At 42.7% G+C, this 18981-nt stretch overlaps 1 protein-coding gene across 1 annotated transcript in view; it reads left to right on the top strand.

Annotated features, from left to right (window-relative positions):
* Positions 1–9708: 9708 nt before the first annotated feature.
* LOC133664736 (zinc finger protein OZF-like) overlaps positions 9709–18981 on the top strand; it is a 519603-nt gene continuing 510330 nt past the window's right edge. Inside the window, exons 1-2 of the mRNA XM_062069618.1 lie at positions 9709–10321; positions 13271–13489. Of these exons, the coding sequence (XP_061925602.1) occupies positions 10198–10321; positions 13271–13489 (343 nt within the window). The 5' untranslated portion in view covers positions 9709–10197. The remainder of the gene's footprint in view (positions 10322–13270; positions 13490–18981) is intronic.

The following is an 18981-nucleotide window of genomic DNA, read 5'->3' as shown; positions in this document are numbered from 1 at the left end:
TTCAAACACCTGCACAACACACACAATCACTCAGCCCAAAAGACCGTTCACCTAACCCAAGGTTCATAAAGCTTATATATTTAAACAAAGTAACGTACGTGACGCGCACGTACTGGCAAGCGATCAAATGTTTGGAATCGCAGCTGCTACTCACGGTACCTGATATTCAGCTGGGAATGACTAAAACAGTAAATAAACACAAGACATATATATACTCTAGCCACAACACAACCAGGCTTATATTTAATATGCCACAAATTAATCCTGCATAAAAACACCTAGGTGTTTATGCTAGTTCCTAGCTCCTCTGCTAGCTCCTAGCTCCATAGAACACGCCAATACAATTTAAACACCTGATCAACACACATAATCACTCAGCCCAAAAGACCGTTCACCTAACCCAAGGTTCATAAAAGTTATATATTTAAACAAAGTTACGTACGTGACGCGCACGTACGTGCAAGCGATCAAATGTTTGGAAGCCAAAGCTGCATACTCACGGTAGCACGTCTGCGTCTTTGTCATCCAAATCAAAGTAATCCTGGTAAGAGTCTGTGTTGTCCCAGTTCTCTACAGGCGTCTGTGTATCGAAGTCAAAAGTCCTCCTGGTTAGAGTCTCTGTTATCCGAGTTCTTCCATCTTGACTGCATCTTTCGGGAATGTAAACAACGAAACACCGGCTGTGTTGTGTTGCTGCTGACTTCCTTCGCAAAATACGTCCGCTTTGCACCGAGAACTTTCTTCTTTGCTTGCTCAGCTTCTTTCTCCATAATGCAATGAACATAATTGCAACATATTCACCAACACAGATGTCCAGAATACATCCAGAATGAGATGAAAACAGCTATTTCGTATTGGCTTCAATGTGGAAGGCATACCTCTGTTCCCCGGGCTACGTCACGCGCATACGTCATCCTCAGAGGCGTTTCGAACCGGAAGTTCCCCGGGACATTTAAAATTGCACTTTATAAGTTAACCCGGCCGTATTGGCATGTGTTGCAATGTTAAGATTTCATCATTGATATATAAACTATCAGACTGTGTGGTCGGTAGTAGTGGGTTTCAGTAGGCCTTTAAGCCCGCCAAGTGCTTGAAATCAAAGCAGTTTTACACGGTCATAGACTGAGAGGCTACAGACCAAGAAAGAAGCCTCTGTCCCCAAGTTGCCAACTCTAAGATGGATTTACTTAGAAGACACCCACACGTTCAAGCATTTGTTTCGACAAAAGTTTACTGGTCGGATGAGACTTTGCTTCACCAATCAACAGTGAAAAGGTTGATCTTTGTACACAAGCAGGTTTTCCAACAAGACAACAATATTAAACACACATAAAATCTGGTTTTAAAGGGTTTCAGGCAGGTTTCTGGGATGTCCGTTCCAGAGACTCGACCTTAACCCTGCTAAACATTTGAGAACAATGCTTTGAACTGGCTCCGTTCCAAGAAAGCAACACATTTCAATCAAATCTACCAGTATTTCCAAGAACGGGGTCAAATATGCAACCAGAGTTTTGCCGGAGGCGTTTTGCTTTATTTGTATGTAGTTTTATGTGTTGTGAAGAAACCCTGAATTGCTCCGTCGTAAGAACATCAGACTTTCAGTCTGAGTTTCCGGGATTCAAGTCCCTGTTCTGCTAATCAACAATAGGCTCCGAGATCACTCTGCAAAAGTCTCCTTCTTGCCCTCAAAAGTCAGTATAATAATCCAGTACTGTTTTCAATAATGATAAATGAAGTGTTTAGTGAAGTGGAAGGGTTAGTGGAAGTTTAGTTTAGTCTTTATTTGAAGGGACAATGCGCAGAAACATTAAGCTCAAAGACAGATATGTTCTGTACCAGATTATAGCTAAATAGCTAATTTCCATCTGCAGTCCCTGGCTACCTAAATTAAAGGGATACAAAAAATCATGCAATAAAATTATGACAATAAAAACATACTTTAGCATGTTTTTAAATTAAGAAAAGTCATAAACTGCCCTTTCATGTACACATACTTAATATACAATACAACCACACCTCATTTACATCATCACACAAAGACAATACATGCTTTTGTTCACATCTGTCATCATTTGTAAAAACAACCATGATTTTAACAGACACACCTCACAATTTACAATAAAAATGCTCTCATGGATAAATATAATACACATTCGGTTGATGTGTCAAACATAATGCCACCTTAGTGACCGTGTGAGCAGCTTTGATTGCTCCAAAGCCACTTTTTAACTTCAATTGTGAATGAAGAGTAATCTGTTAGACTTTTCAAGTTTGTTGTGAGGTCGTTCCATTCCTTTATGGCTTTATATGAAAAGGCTGATTGTGCAAAAGAGGTTTTACATCTGGGTACGCTACACTGCCCCCTGGTGGAGGCTCGTGTTTTTCTAGTTGTCACAGCAGATGTAAACTGGACAAAGTGCTTAAGTGGCGCTGGTGCAGTGTTATTTAGGATTCGATGGGCCATTCGTATTGATGCTAATCTTTGAATGTTAGCTAAATTTAACAATCTATATTTTTGGAGAACTAAACAATGATGGTGGTCAGGCCTGGCCCTAACCAACCTGGCGCCCTAGGCAAGATTTTAGGTGGCGCCCCCCCACATCGGCAGTGAAGTGTATATACTCACAAGAAACCGAATAGCTTTGTCTTTGACCTTTTTTTTTACTTAAAGAAAGCAAATCAACATATTATATGAGAATGTTATGTTATGATTATCTTTAACCGATCACAGCAGTGCTCAAATTAAAAAAAACAGCATTCCCTCTCATGTGATATTGCTTAATTAACATTAATGATGTGCACTTTAACAACTAGGCTTACAACTATACCTAATATATAAAGGGGTGGAAAAGTGACTATTACCTGCAGGGCAAACATTAGATAACCAGAAGGCAATAACAATGTAAACAAAAAACACCTGCTTAAAAGATCTAATACAAATGTCCCTGAGGAATGTAAGGTGGGAGTACTGTAATTACCTAACGTTACATTATTATTTTCCATAACAATTTAGCCCCCTCCACAATATTAACCCGATGTTAAAACAGAACTAGCTATTTATTGATTAGCAATTGCTGAATCATGTAACATTGGCTTAATGCTAAAAAAGCCAGGTTATCATCACATTCTGTAACAGACAAATAATTTCATGTAGGCTAATGTTACCTACCTGCTACCTCTGTCTTTTTCTCGTTTCTCCTCCTCTTCTTTTCTATTTTTTCTTCCCTGGGCACCTGACATTTTTGGCCGTTTTGACATCTTGTGTTGAAGGGAGGGAAGGGAGGGGGCGCACCGTGCGGGGGGCGAGGGGGGGGGGGCGTAATGTTGTAACAAATATTTCTATTAAATAGGCTTTACTTTGCATTTTAATTAACGTGGGATTATTTTTTGTATTTAGAAATAATAGTACCAACTTTTTTTTTTTTTTCTCCAACATTTGTGGCACTGGCGTGGCGCCCCCTGATGGACGGCGCCCTTAGCATTTGCCTATACGGCCTATGCCACGGGCCGGCCCTGATGGTGGTGTTGTGGTTTTCGGTCAAGGATTTTGAGGGATTGTTTGTGTAAAGTTTCCAATGGCCTCAGTGTCATTTTGCTTGCCTGCGACCAACATGTTATACAATAATAAAAACGAGACATAATCCATCCATCCATCCATTTTTTAACGCTTATTCCCTTCGGGGTCGCGGGGGGTGCTGGAGCCTATCTCAGCTACAATCGGGCGGAAGGCGGGGTACACCCTGGACAAGTCGCCACCTCATCGCAGGGCCAACACAGATAGACAGACAACATTCACACTCACATTCACACACTAGGGCCAATTTAGTGTTGCCAATCAACCTATCCCCAGGTGCATAAAATACGTTTGAGCTGCCTCCAGTGTTAATGAATTCCTGATACATTTGAACGTTTTTATGTTGTATTTAAGACTCTGGCACATCTGTTTGATATGTTTTTTAAAGCCAAGTGGCACTGTTTGTGATGATGGAGTGATGTGGAAGAGAGGTAGAAATACACATCGTAAAGAAAAGAAGATTCAAAAATGATTTTTTGGGCCGAGTTGACGACCCTCTGGAGAGCTTTCCTCTCTGCTGCTGTGCAGCTGCAGAACCATACGCAGATGCAGTATGTGAGGATGCTCTCCACAGAACAGCGGTAGAAGGACACCAGCAGATCCTGTCTCAGGTGGAGATTCCTGAGTACTCTCAAGAAGTAGAGCCTCTGCTGTGCCCTCTTGACGATGGCCGTGGTGTTGGTCCTCCAGGACAGGTCCTCATCCAGGTGAACTCCCAGGAAGCGTAGGGATGAGACTCTTTCCACACAGCCCCCGTCGATGTACAGGGGCTGTATGGTAGTTTTTCTCCTCCTGCTGTCCAAGATCACTTCCTGGGTCTTGAGCTGGTTCAGCTTCAGGTTGTTCACCCTGCTCAACACTGCCAGCTGCTCCACCTCGTCCCGGTATGCCATCTCGTCGACCCCAGAGATGCAGCCCACCACCGTTGTGTCATCGGCAAACTTTATGATGTGGTTGCCGGGGTGGGTGGCTGTGAAGTCGTGGGTGTAGAGTGAGTAGAGCAGGGGGCTCAGCACGCAGCCCTGAGGTGAGCCGGTGCTGAGGCTGAGGGCTGTGGAGGTGTGGGTACCCATCCTCACCCTCTGATGGCGGTCAGTCAGGAAGTCTTTAATCCAGAGACAGGTGGGGTTGGATATTCCGAGGTCTGCTAGCTTGGTCACCAGTTTGTCAGGTAAGATGGTATTAAATGCAGAGCTGAAGTCTACAAAGAGCAGCCGTACATAGCTCCCCCCCTCCATGTGGGACATGGCGGAGTGGAGAGCCGTAGCGATGGCGTCCTCCGTAGACCTGTTGGCTCGGTAGGCAAACTGATGGGGGTCCAATGCGGGCGGTAGGGATGAGAGGATGTGGGTCCGGACCAGTTTCTCGAAACACTTCATTGTGATGGAAGTGAGTGCCACTGGCCGGTAGTCGTTCAGACAGCTGACAGTGTTTTTCTTTTTGGGGACCGGGATGATGGTGGAGGTTTTCAGGCAGGATGGGACGGTGGCCTGGGACAGGGACCGGTTGAAGATGTCGGTGAGGACACCAGCCAGCTGATCAGCGCAGTCTCTCAGCACCCATCCGGAGACGCCGTCCGGTCCCGCAGCCTTCCTCTGGTTCACGGCTTTCAGTGTGCGTCTGACCTTGTGCTCCGTCACTGAAAGGGTGAGGCTGCTGTGGTCTGCCGAGTGAGGTGTGACTGCTGATTGAGGTGTGGCTGTTGGGTGAGGTGTTGCTACTGAGTGAAGTGTGACTGCTTCCGATGGTGTTACCTCAAAGCGGGCGTAGAAGGAGTTCAGTTCCTCTGCCAGCCGGGGGTCTCCCCTGCCAGCCGGGAGGTTGCTGGGCCTGTAGTTGGTCATGTGCTGGACCCCCTGCCATACCCTCCTGGAGTCGTTGCTTTGGAAGCAGTCCTCAATCTTCGTTTTGTAGTCCTCCTTAGCCTCCCTGATACCACGCTTCAGGCTGGCTCTGGCAGTGCTGTAGAGCTCCCCGTCGCCAGATCTGAACGCGGTGTCCCTCTCCCTCAGCAGCCTCTGCACCTCTCTCGTCATCCATGGCTTTGTGTTGGAATAGACTCGGACGCGCTTATCCACAGTAATAGTAGACATATTGTAAAAAAGTTCAAATTGACAATATTAAAGTTAGCCTACAGTTCCAATCCCTGTAATACCCCCGTGGATGTACCATATCCCAGATGTAGATATGCAATTATTAAAGAATAAAAGTTTAAATCATTACCAGACAGAAAAATGGATTGAGGAAAAATACTCAGAGAATATGTTACAATACATACAGATGCATCAAGTTTTTTCTACTATTAAACCCACCACATGTCTTTTAGATTCAATTTCAACTAATGTTTTAAGAATATTTGATGGTTCTTTGAGAGAGGAGATTTTAAACATCTTATATTGCTCACTTCAAACGGGGGTCTTTCCTGCTGCTTTTAAAAAAGCGGTGGTGAGGCCCCTGCTAAAGAAAAGCAATTTAGATGCTGGCAATTTTAAGAATTACAGACCAGTATCAAACTTTGCATTTTTAAGTTAAATTGTACAAAAACTTGTTTTCAAACAATTATATGATTTTTTTAAATAGTTGCAAAATTTTAGAGAAGTTTCAGTTTGGTTTTAGGGTGAACCACAGTACAGAGACGGCCCTTTTAAAGATTGTAAACGATCTCACGTTGAGTGCTGACTCTCAAAAACTGTAAGTCTTGGTTCTACTGGATCCTAGTGCTGCCTTTGATACTGTGGATCACCTCATTCTTTTAAATGGACTGAAACACCTAGTGGGCCTATCTGGTACTGTTCACAAATGGTTCACTTCCTATCTGTCAGACAGAACATGTTTAGTAAGTATGGATACATGCTACTCAAATACCTGTGATATCAGATGTGGTGTGCCTCAGGAATCAATTTTAGGTCCTATTCTTTTTAATATTGACATGATTCCACTTGGCAGTGTCATCAGGAGACATGAAATTAATGTCCACAGTTATGCTGACGACACACAGTTGTATATTTCCATGCCTCCTGATGACACAAGACCAATTGATACTCTATTTAATTGCATTTCAGATATTAAGTCCTGGATGGCAGATACCTTTTTACAGCTGAACCAGGACAAGACTGAAGTCTTAGTCATTGGCCCTGAGACCCTGAGAGAGAAACACATATCAAAACTGCAATTATTGTCATTAACTCCATCACTTTTAGTGAAAAATCTGGGCGTCGTTTTTGACTCTGACCTTAGTTTTATACCACATATAAAAAATATAACAAAAATAGGTTTTTATCCTCTTAAGAATATAGCCAGACTTTGCCCAATTCTCTCTCAGGGCAACATGAGACGCTAATGCATGCTTTTATTACAAGTCGTAAAGATTATTATAACGCCCTGCTTTCTGCTCTTCTTAAAAAAGTTATTACACCTTTGCAATTACTCCAAAATTCAAACATGTGTCCTGATGAAGACCAGAAGGCAGGCTCACATTACGCCAGTTTTAAAATCTCTGCATCGACTCCCCTCTCAGGATCAATTTTAGTTTTTTTTTTATGGTTTATAAATGTTTATATGGTATTGGGCCTTCCTATCTTTCAGATTTGCTTTTACCCGATGAACCTTCCCAGGCCCTGAGATCCTCCGGCACTCATCTCCTAATTATTCCAAAAGTCAGGACACAAAGTCACGGGATGGCATCTTTCTACCATTATGGCCCCTGTATATGGAACAGCTTGCCGGAGGACCTCAGAACGTTCATGTTTTTAAGAGCAGGCTTAAGACCCACCTTTTTGATTTGGCTTTTACCTGATATCAATTATTTTATTGAAGTAATTTGTATTTTACTTTTCATCCTATTAGTTATGCAACATTTTATTTAGTTGTATTTATTTGTTATAATAATTATAATAATAATACCTGGGATTTATATAGCGCTTTTCTGTTTGATCATTATGTATCAATATAGGTAAGACATTTTCTAATCGTTTGGCCATAATGGAAGTAAATAATTTATAATCTACATTGAGAACCGATATTGGCGTGTAAGATCCACTTTCAATTATATCCTTGCCTTCTTTTGGTATAGCTGAGATAATTGCCTCTCTCCAACTAAGTGGATAGATCAAAGTGTCCATGCACCTATATACCTATCTATTGACTTTAATCTGAGGGCAAAAAAGAATACATGGAAACCAAACTCAAGTCTGCTGAATGACCTATCATTTAAAACACAAATTAAATCTGAAATTAATCTCTTCTTGGAGTTCAATGACACAGGAGAGGTTTCGCCTCCCATGTTATGGGACACCCTGAAAGCTGTTTTAAGAGGTAAAATTATAGCAATATCTTCATTTAAGAAAAAAAATGAGAATACAAAATCAAATGACTTAATAAAAAAACTAAAATAATTAGAAAGAAAACACAAACTAGATTTGGCACAGGATACATTAAGGGAAATAAGGAATGAAATTAACAGTTTGGCCACACAAGAAATTTAAAAAAATCTAATGTTCTTGAAACAGAGACACTATGAAAGTGGCTCTAAGTCTATGAAAATATTGGCCTGGAAACTAAAAAAAAAGATAGCGGAAAACACAATTCATAAAATCAGGGATCCAAGAACAAAAGAGATAAAAACTAAACCAAACGAAATCCAGGAAGCCTTCGAACATTTTTATAAAACTTTATACTCTGAGGTCTCTAGTAGGAGCATAACCCAAATTGACAGCTTCCTAAACTCCCTGGCTTTACCTACTTTAGATGAAAAACAAAACCAAACAATATCTGCAGATATAACTGAAAATGAATTAAAAGTTGCAATTAATAGGCTTAAATTAAGTAAATCGCCAGGATCAGACGGTTACACGGCAGAGTGGTATAAGGAATTTAAAAAAGAATGAATACCTGTTTTATTCCCCACATTGAATTGGGTCTTAAAAAAGGCACAAACGCCACTTAGTATATAGCGCTTTTCTAAGTACCCAAAGTCGCTTTACATGTAGAACCCATCATTCATTCACACCTGGTGGTGGTAAGCTACTTTCATAGCCACAGCTGCCCTGGGGTAGACTGACGGAAGCGTGGCTGCAATTTGCGCCAACGGCCCCTCCGACCACCACCTATCATTCATCATTCAATTCACCGGTGTGAGTGGCACCGGGGGCAGGGGTGAAGTGTCCTGCCCAAGGACACAATGGCAGCGATTTTGGATGGTAAAAGGCGTTATATATTCATTTAATTTGTATATTTTAACTTTTTTTTCTATTCATCTTCATACGTATGTCTTAAATATATTTAATTTTTTGTTTCTCTACTTATGGTTCTTACTATTTTACAAGTTTTATTATTTTTATTTTACAACGTTCCTCAGATGAGCCATCTGCCTCAGGGGTTATTGGCCGTGCTTGTGGGGGTGATAAAAACATAAAAAACATAGCATCAGAAACAAGACCAGATTTAGTTGATGAAATAGTTCAGGCAATCTGCAGAATAAATAAAGCAGGAAGTGTGGTAACATTTCTCTGGTACCTGCTCATGTAGGAGTTGTGGGCAATGAGTTAGCAGATAGATACACAAAACAAGCAAGCACTAAAACAGAAGTAAACATGGAGATGAACCACAGTAAAGAAGAAGTGAAGAACATCATTAAGATAGAACACAATAAAAAGTGGCAGGATAATTGGAATAAGGAGAGAAAAGGTAGAGAGTATTACAAAGTCCAGAGGAGAGTAGGTGTAATGAGAGGAGGAATAGAAATAGGAAGGAAGAAGACATTATTACTAGAATGACATTAGGACATACATATCTAAATAGTTGATTGACATTGATAGGAAACATAATACAGGACTGTGTGACTGTTGTCATCAGATAGAAAGTGTAGGACATGTTTTAATACATTGTAGGAAATACAATAGAGAAAGGCAAATACTGGGAAATAAGTTAGTGAAAGAGAAGATTAGGTTAGTAGTGGAAGATATTTTAGGATTGCACTCAGAACACATAGGTTATAAAACATTTTATATACATTCAAAAAAAGACTGGGTTGAACAAAATAATATAGAGTAGGGATCCATCTCCGTCCACACTCCATTTCAGTAGGTGGCGGTAATGCACACCACAAGGTTGCTTGTCAACCGCCATTAAACCAAAGAAGAAGAAAAAGTACACGTCATAAACCTGGAAGCCTCCGCACATTTCCTCCCATCACTAATTGAAAGGTTGCTAGCGCGACCTCCTGTACTGTAGAATGTAGTATGGACCATAGGACAGGACGAAGAAGTCCCGTTAAGAAGCTGTGGAGGCCTAAGATGCTCTACTAGTCTGCTGGAAATCCAAAGAAGACGAAGGAGTAAAAAGCAAAATGGCGTTTGACAGAGAAGGCCTAAACGTGGCCACTGGCCATTATTGTTTCTGTATTTGTATTTAGTGCATACATGTACGCATATATGTCGTGTAGTAGATGAAACATTGTTAGTCATTGTTTGTATCCGGATACATTAGTCTGAGCGCACTTTATGTGGTAGCTTAGCTTGCTAGTTAGCTTAGCTTGTTAGCTGCTAACAAAGAGACGCGGACGTTATCAACACATCGCTAAGTAGAGATCAAATGTGAGTGTAAAGTGTTGTGATTGTGTGAAAATGTGCGAAAGAACGATAGCAAAGTATGAGGAGGAACTTTGTCCAACAAAAGAGGAGAAGGAGCGACAACATCAACTTATGGACGCTGTTTTCAAGAAACATCAAGTTGTGTTACACAGAACAGGTTTGTTTACTTCTTACTCTCACATCTTTACTAACTTTATATTTCATTATTAACACTTTTCTTCAATAGGAAGATGCTTTGTCTTGTGGGGATGATGCAATGCCAAGATTTAGATTCTTCATGAAAACGAGACAGTTTGAGGTTGATGTTCCTCTCAGTTTGTAACAATGTGTGATTGATTGATTGAAGGACTTATGAGAAGTTTGCATAGGAAAGGGTACAGTTTCATCACGGTACACATTCACTGCTACAAGAAAGCCTGACATGGTTTCAGTTGAAATATATATTTTAACTCACACAGTACTATGTAGAAAGTAGCATTTAAAATACAAATATACTTTAAGAAAATAAATGAAAATATAATTTCAAATAGGTAAAAGACTTTGTATATTCCCAGTTACGAGTAGCCGCAACCTGTAATATGTTTTCTTTTTAATAGGGACTTCCACATGTTGGTGGTATAGCAGGCACACGAATTAGAACCTTTTTTGGAGTGAAATCTGGGTTGAATGTGATTTGTACAACTACCTCTGGTGTTATAATGGTGAATATATTTTGAAGTATCTTGACAGGTACATGAGTATTTTATTAGTATGGTGTATCTTCTACACCAGACCAACTGCAAGAAGATGTACTCTATCAGATACCAAGAGCCTCCCCACGTTAAGGAAATGGTTGGTAGAAAGGTGAGCCCGAGATGGACAGTTGAGTAGAAGCCCAATCATTTTGTTTTGGGCTGTCTGGAGTTAGTTTTTTAGGGCTTTCAAGGCGTCACGGTACTAAACATGAACTCCGTAGTCAAAGTGGGGTTAAATGATATCTTGTGTTAGAGTCTTAAGTGTATTTCTACCCACCAGCGGGGTGATCCTACTAAGTAAGAACTAGCATTGTATGGTAAACTGGTATTAGTATAGTACCGCAATACTAATGAATCATATTGGGTACTATACCGCCTCTAAAAAGTACTACTTCTATGATTGCATCAATATTTTTTGGCATCACAACATCATCTTTGGTTAAAAAATATATATATATTATGTTTATAAACTCAGGAAGTATGTCCCTAGACACATCAGAACTTTGAATATGACAAATGTATGATCCTGTAACTACTTGGTATCAGATTGATACCCAAATTTGTGGTATCATCCAAAACTAATGTAAAGTATCCAAACAATAGAAGAATAAGTGATTATTACATTTTAACAGAAGTGTAGATAGAACATTTTAAAACAGAAAATAAGCAGATATTAAAAGTAAATGAACAAGTAGATTAATAATCCATTTTCTACCACTTGTCCTTAAAAAATTTGACAAAATAATAGAATATAAATGACACAATATGTTACTGCATATGTCAGCCGACTAAATTAGGAGCTTTTGTTTGCTTACTACTAAAAGACAAGTTGTCTAGTATGTTGACTATTTTATTTAATAACAAACTTGCTATAAGAAACATGTTTAATGTACCCTAAGATTTGTTGTTAAAATAAAGCCAATAATGCACTTTTTGTGGTCCCTTTTATTTAGAAAAGTATCGAAATACATTTTGGGGACAGGTCCCGGTACCATAATATTGGTATCGGGACAACACTAGTAAGAACAGAATTCGTCGGTTGATTCTTTGACTACCTTAGTAGTCATGTTTTCACTGGAGAGATTAGTCTCTACAATGCAGCCAAGATAGGCAATCTCCTTTTTGTTTGTTATAATATTGTCACCCACTTTGACTGTGAAGTTATTTACTTTTCTGAGGTTAGGAATTGACCCAAGGACTTGTGTACTTGCAAGTACGGAGCAAGCAATGCCAAGTTTGTCATTGAAAGCCTTGCTAGTCTAGGTCTTGAGGATTCTACCTTTGCTTGTTTTGTGGCTACCAGCCTTGATTCTATGTTCTTTATGGATACAGAAATTCATGGAATGATCACTTAAGCCGCATACAGTAGTTCCACTTGTGGTGATCTTAGACTGGTCAGAAATAACAACGAGGTCTATGATGGTTTAAAAGGACTCACTCACCCTGGTAGTTTGCTTAATGAGCTAAGCGAGACAATGTTGGTGGCACAGCTTAGTGAAGATATTAAAATTGGTTGCATCCTTTCAGGACATATGTGTTCCAGTCCCCAAGAAGATGTAAACCTGTATCATGTTTACACAAAACTCACAAAGTCACTAAATACATTTTATACCGTAATCAAATCTAATTAAAGTTATAATTTTACTTCCTGATTCTGACTTACATGCATCAATAAGTTAAAGTAAACATTTATTTTCAGTAACCAAAGTAGTCAACACTTTATTTATTAAAAGAACATAAAGGTGACTGACTTTCCTTCAGCGTGTCGTAGATGGTCTCCAATTCCTAAAGAGGAATTGTTGATGGAGATACTCCATAAAAACACCACATAATAAAACATGTTTTGGTAAAAGTTCTTTTTGGCCCAGCCAACAAAATGACCACAAAAAAGTATTCTACATGATGACAAAAACATACCATTATTGTTTGTTTTTTTTTAAATGATTTTGGAATTAGATTTTTTTTATTTCCATGGTATTGAAGTTATGGTAATGACTATGTCATTAAAAGATTATGGTTAAGTTTAGAAATAAAGTTTAGGTGTCATAGACCGTATACAGAATAAAATATTTACACACTTTACATCAGTGAGTGTAAAGTTAAGAATGCCTCAATCAATGTTGCCTCGTACTTATAAAAAAAACTTTTCAAATTGCCCATCATCAAATTTCCAAGTCTGTTTTTGTACTCACTTTTGAATGAATTTTAGTGGCTGGAACAAGAGGAGGTATTTCCTGTGTTTTTATTGGTTGTTTTGCTACACACTTTTAACACAACACAGGAAAGAACACAAATAATGTCATTGTGTTAACAGTGTCAGTCCAAAACTATTTATATTCTCTCTTTATCTTATTTACTTATTTACCCAACAGACGTCCAGCAGTCCCCCCACATTAAAGAGGAAGAGGAGGATCTACAGCCCCCCCACATTAAAGAGGAAGAGGAGGAAGTGTGGATCACTCAGGAGGGAGAGTGTCTTCTAGGGCAGGAGGAGGATGATGTCACCAAGTTTCCACTGACTGTTGTCTCTGTGAAGACTGAAGAGCATGAAGACAAACCACCTGAGTCCTCACAGCTTCATCACAGTCCAAGTAAGCACAACATCCACATATCATTTTATTCTCAGGGCATTCAATCCATCACAACTGGACTGTTCACTTTGTCTTAGAAGACGTTTGTCCTCTCATCCAAGTAGGCTTCATCACTTCATGCTCATAGACTTCAAGTCTTAAATCTAATCACTGGAATTTAGAGGAGAACTGCACTTTTTGGGGGAATGTTTTCTATCGTTCACAATCATTATAAAAGACATGAGGATGGAATTTTTTTTTTTTTCATCACATTCTAACTCATAAATGTAAATAAAAGTCCACTTGCAATGGAGCCAATGGGAGGTCCTCTATAACCATCCAAAAAGCACCAACAATACTCCATTTGCATTTCGTGGCTTGAATACCAACCAAGTATTAGTGATATTGTTATTATAAGTGCTAACACAGACAAACTATTTATAGATTGTGTTCCGAAGTTGATGTCACCGGCTGGTGAGCTCCTTCCTGGCCTCGGTACTGGTGAAAAATTATTCCAGATCATGAATCGTGCCTCTCACCTGGATAGTAGAAGGATGAGGATGTACTCTGACAAGTTGGTATCGTTTGACAGCCAATTTAGACCCGGCAATGGTGAACCACACAAAAAGACGCTTGACGTCACCCACCTTTTCCGTGCGACGTTTATGAGTCATTCTGCATCCAAACGGAAATATAACAAAATTCTATCAGGCTGCGTAATAGTGACAGCAGACCTTGTACAGTAAGTGATGTTTTATTGTGTTTGTTGGCTCTCAGGAAGTCTGCAGTGTGTAATATTCAGTGATTTTTTTTATTTAGCCTTTATTTAACTAGGTAAAATCCCATTGAGATCAAATATTTATTTTCCAAGGGAGACCTGGCCAAGAGGGCAGCAGCAAGGTTACATTAAAAACAGTAAACAACACATAAAACATCAAATGTACAACATTAAAACTTGCTCACATGACACATGTGCATACAGACAAGGTAGACTGCAATCCTTTCACAGAAGTTTTAAACTCATTTAATGTAACAAGGGTTTGAAGTTGAAGCTTTGATTGTAGCTTATTTCAAGCCTTCTGTGCTGAAAACCTAAATGCTTTCTTGCCCAGTTCAGTTCTTACTTTGGGGACGACAAACTGCAGAACATTCATTGAACGAAGATTGTGACTTCCTTGTTTCTTTGTAAAAATACCAGACAGATAAGATGGGGTGATACCCAGAATGGTTTTGTAGATGAACACATACCAATGATTGAGGCGTCGAGCACATAAAAATGTCCAGTTAACCATTGAGCATAACCCACAATGGTGAGTAAGTTAACCATTGAGTATAACACACAATGGTGAGTAAGTTAACTATTGAGTATAACACGCAATGGTGAGTAAGTTAACCATTGAGTATAACACGCAATGGTGAGTAAGTTAACCATTGAGTATAACACGCAATGGTGAGTAAGTTAACCATTGAGTATAACACACAATGGTGAGTAAGTTAACCATTGAGTATAACACACAATGGTGAGTAAGTTGGTGATGAATCTCAGTGCCCCGTGGTACACACTATCCAGCTTGTGGAGACAACCAGCAGTAGCATTCATGTACAACACATCTCCATAGTCAATAACAGGTAAACAAGTTGTTTCCACCAATTTCTGTTTCACAGTAAAAGAAAAGCAAGACTTGTTTCTAAAATAAAATCCCAGTAAAAGTTTCAGTTTTTTTTTACAACATACTGAATGTGCTCCTTAAAACTCAAGTGGTCATCAATTAAAAATCCTAAATATTTAAAAGAAGATACTAACACTAACACACACGAAGACTTCTATGGAAATACAAGAACCGAGACTCAGATTTCCCTCGCCCGGACGCGGGTCACCGGGGCCCCCCTCTGGAGCCAGGCCCGGAGTTGGGGCACGACGGCGAGCGCCTGGTGGCCGGGCCTGTCCCCATGGGGCCCGGCCGGGCACAGCCCGAAGAGGCAACGTGGGTCCCCCCTCCAATGGGCTCACCACCCATAGCAGGGGCCATAGAGGTCGGGTGCAATGTGAGCTGGGCGGCAGCCGAAGGCAGGGCACTTGGCGGTCCGATCCTCGGCTACAGAAGCTAGCTCTTGGGACGTGGAACGTCACCTCGCTGGGGGGGAAGGAGCCTGAGCTAGTGCGCGAGGTGGAGTAGTTCCGGCTAGACATAGTCGGACTCACTTCGACGCACAGCAAGGGCTCTGGAACCAGTTCTCTCGAGAGGGGATGGACTCTCTTCCACTCTGGCGTTGCCGGCAGTGAGAGGCGACGGGCTGGGGTGGCAATTCTTGTTTCCCCCCGGCTCAGAACCTGCATGTTGGAGTTCAACCCGGTGGACGAGAGGGTAGCTTCCCTCCGCCTTCGGGTGGGGGGACGGGTCCTGACTGTTGTTTGCGCTTACGCGCCAAGCAGCAGCTCAGAGTACCCACCCTTTTTGGATTCACTCGAGGGAGTACTTGAGGGTGCTCCCCCGGGTGATTCCCTCGTTCTACTGGGGGACTTCAACGCTCATATTGGCAACGACAGTGAAACCTGGAGAGGCGTGATTGGTAAGAATGGCCGCCCGGATCTGAACCCGAGTGGTATGTTGTTATTGGACTTTTGTGCCCGTCACGGATTGTCCATAACGAACACCATGTTCAAGCATAAGGGTGTCCATATGTGCACTTGGCACCAGGACACCCTGGGCCGCAGTTCCATGATCGACTTTGTAGTTGTGTCATCGGATTTGCGGCCTCATGTTTTGGACACTCGGGTGAAGAGAGGGGCGCAGCTTTCTACCGATCACCACCTGGTGGTGAGTTGGCTGCGATGGTGGGGGAGGATGCCGGACAGACCTGGCAGGCCCAAACGCATTGTGAGGGTTTGCTGGGAACGTCTGGCAGAGTCTCCTGTCAGAGAGAGTTTCAATTCCCACCTCCGGAAGACCTTTGAACATGTCGCGAGGGAGGTGCTGGACATTGAGTCCGAGTGGACCATGTTCCGCACCCCTATTGTCGAGGCGGCTGATTGGAGCTGTGGCCGCAACGTAGTTGGTGCCTGTCGTGGCGGTAATCCTAGAACCCGTTGGTGGACACCGGCGGTGAGGGATGCCGTCAAGCTGAAGAAGGAGTCCTATCGGGTTCTTTTGGCTCATAGGACTCCTGAGGCAGCGGACAGGTACCGACAGGCCAAGCGGTGTGCGGCTTCAGCGGTCGCGGAGGCAAAAACTCGGACATGGGAGGAGTTCGGGGAAGCCATGGAAAACGACTTCCGGACGGCTTCGAAGCGATTCTGGACCACCATCCGCCGCCTCAGGAAGGGGAAGCAGTGCACTATCAACACCGTGTATAGTGAGGATGGTGTTCTGCTGACCTCGACTGCGGATGTTGTGGATTGGTGGAGGGAATACTTCGAAGACCTCCTCAATCCCACCAACACGTCTTCCTATGAGGAAGCAGTGCCTGGGGAATCTGTGGTGGGCTCTCCTATTTCTGGGGCTGAGGTTGCTGAGGTAGTTAAAAAGCTCCTCGGTGGCAGGGCCCCGGGGGTGGATGAGACCCGCCCGGAGTTCCTTAAGGCTCTGGATGCTGTGGGACTGTCTTGGTTGACAAGACTCTGCAGCATCGCGTGGACATCGGGGGCGGTACCTCTGGATTGGCAGACCGGGGTGGTGGTTCCTCTCTTTAAAAAGGGGAACCGGAGGGTGTGTTCTAACTATCGGGGATCACACTCCTCAGCCTTCCCGGTAAGGTCTATTCAGGTGTACTGGAGAGGAGGCTACGCCGGATAGTCGAACCTCGGATTCAGGAGGAACAGTGTGGTTTTCGTCCTGGTCGTGGAACTGTGGACCAGCTCTATACTCTCGGCAGGGTCCTTGAGGGTGCATGGGAGTTTGCCCAACCAGTCTACATGTGCTTTGTGGACTTGGAAAAGGCATTCGACCGTGTCCCTCGGGAAGTCCTGTGGGGAGTGCTCAGAGAGTATGGGGAATCGGACTGTCTGATTGTGGCGGTCCGCTCCCTGTATGATCAGTGTCAGAGCTTGGTCCGCATTGCCGGCAGTAAGTCGGACACGTTTCCAGTGAGGGTTGGACTCCGCCAAGGCTGCCCTTTGTCACCGATTCTGTTCATAACTTTTATGGACAGAATTTCTAGGCGCAGTCAAGGCGTTGAGGGGATCCGGTTTGGTGGCTGCGGGATTAGGTCTCTGCTTTTTGCAGATGATGTGGTCCTGATGGCTTCATCTGGCCAGGATCTTCAGCTCTCACTGGATCGGTTCGCAGCTGAGTGTGAAGCGACTGGGATGAGAATCAGCACCTCCAAGTCCGAGTCCATGGTTCTCGCCCGGAAAAGGGTGGAGTGCCATCTCCGGGTTGGGGAGGAGATCTTGCCCCAAGTGGAGGAGTTCAAGTACCTCGGAGTCTTGTTCACGAGTGAGGGAAAAGTGGTTCGTGAGATCGACAGGCGGATCGGTGCGGCGTCTTCAGTAATGCGGGCGCTGTATCGGTCCGTTGTGGTGAAGAAGGAGCTGAGCCGCAAGGCAAAGCTCTCAATTTACCGGTCGATCTACGTTCCCATCCTCACCTATGGTCATGAGCTTTGGGTTATGACCGAAAGGACAAGATCACGGGTACAAGCGGCCGAAATGAGTTTCCTCTGCCGGGTGGCGGGTCTCTCCCTTAGAGATAGGGTGAGAAGCTCTGTCATCCGGTAGGAGCTCAAAGTAAAGCCACTGCTCCTCCACATCGAGAGGAGCCAGATGAGGTGGTTCGGGCATCTGGTCAGGATGCCACCCGAACGCCCCCCTAGGGAGGTGTTTAGGGCACGTCCGACCGGTAGGAGGCCACGGGGAAGACCCAGGACACGTTGGGAAGACTATGTCTCCCGGCTGGCCTGGGAACGCCTCGGGATCCCCCGGGAAGAGCTAGACGAAGTGGCTGGGGAGAGGGAAGTCTGGGCTTCCCTGCTTAGGCTGCTGCCCCCGCGACCCGACCTCGGATAAGCGGAAGAAGATGGATGGATGGATGGATGGAGATACTAACACAATTTGTTGCCCATTTCTTGTTCAAATGTTCTCACACCGTGCTGATCTTACAGTTTTTGATATGGTAAAGAACATACACTTTGGTTTCTCTGCATTTAAAAGCAGTTGAAGATCGCAAAGTTGTTCTTGTACTCTGTCAAATGCATGTTGTAGATATTTAAAGGCCTCAGCAGGAGTGGGTGCTGTGCAGTATATGACAGTATCATCAGCGTTGGAATGGAAAGTTGAGTTCGGAATATTCTGTCCAAAATTATTAATTATTAATTAATAATGGGCCCAACACATAACCTTGTGGGACACCCTTTTCCACTTGCAGTACGTCAGAGAAGGAACCTTCTATCTGAACAGCCTGAGTTCTACTTGTGAGGTCATTTGCAAACCATCCAACTGCTTGCTGAGAAAAAGCAACAGCTGAAAGACGTTTGATTAAAATTACATAATCAACAGTATCAAATGCCTTTGAAAA

Source organism: Entelurus aequoreus, linkage group LG14 (genome assembly GCF_033978785.1).
Source record: "Entelurus aequoreus isolate RoL-2023_Sb linkage group LG14, RoL_Eaeq_v1.1, whole genome shotgun sequence".
In the NCBI taxonomy this organism is placed as follows: domain Eukaryota; kingdom Metazoa; phylum Chordata; class Actinopteri; order Syngnathiformes; family Syngnathidae; genus Entelurus; species Entelurus aequoreus.
This window is presented reverse-complemented; position numbering and strand designations above follow the sequence as displayed.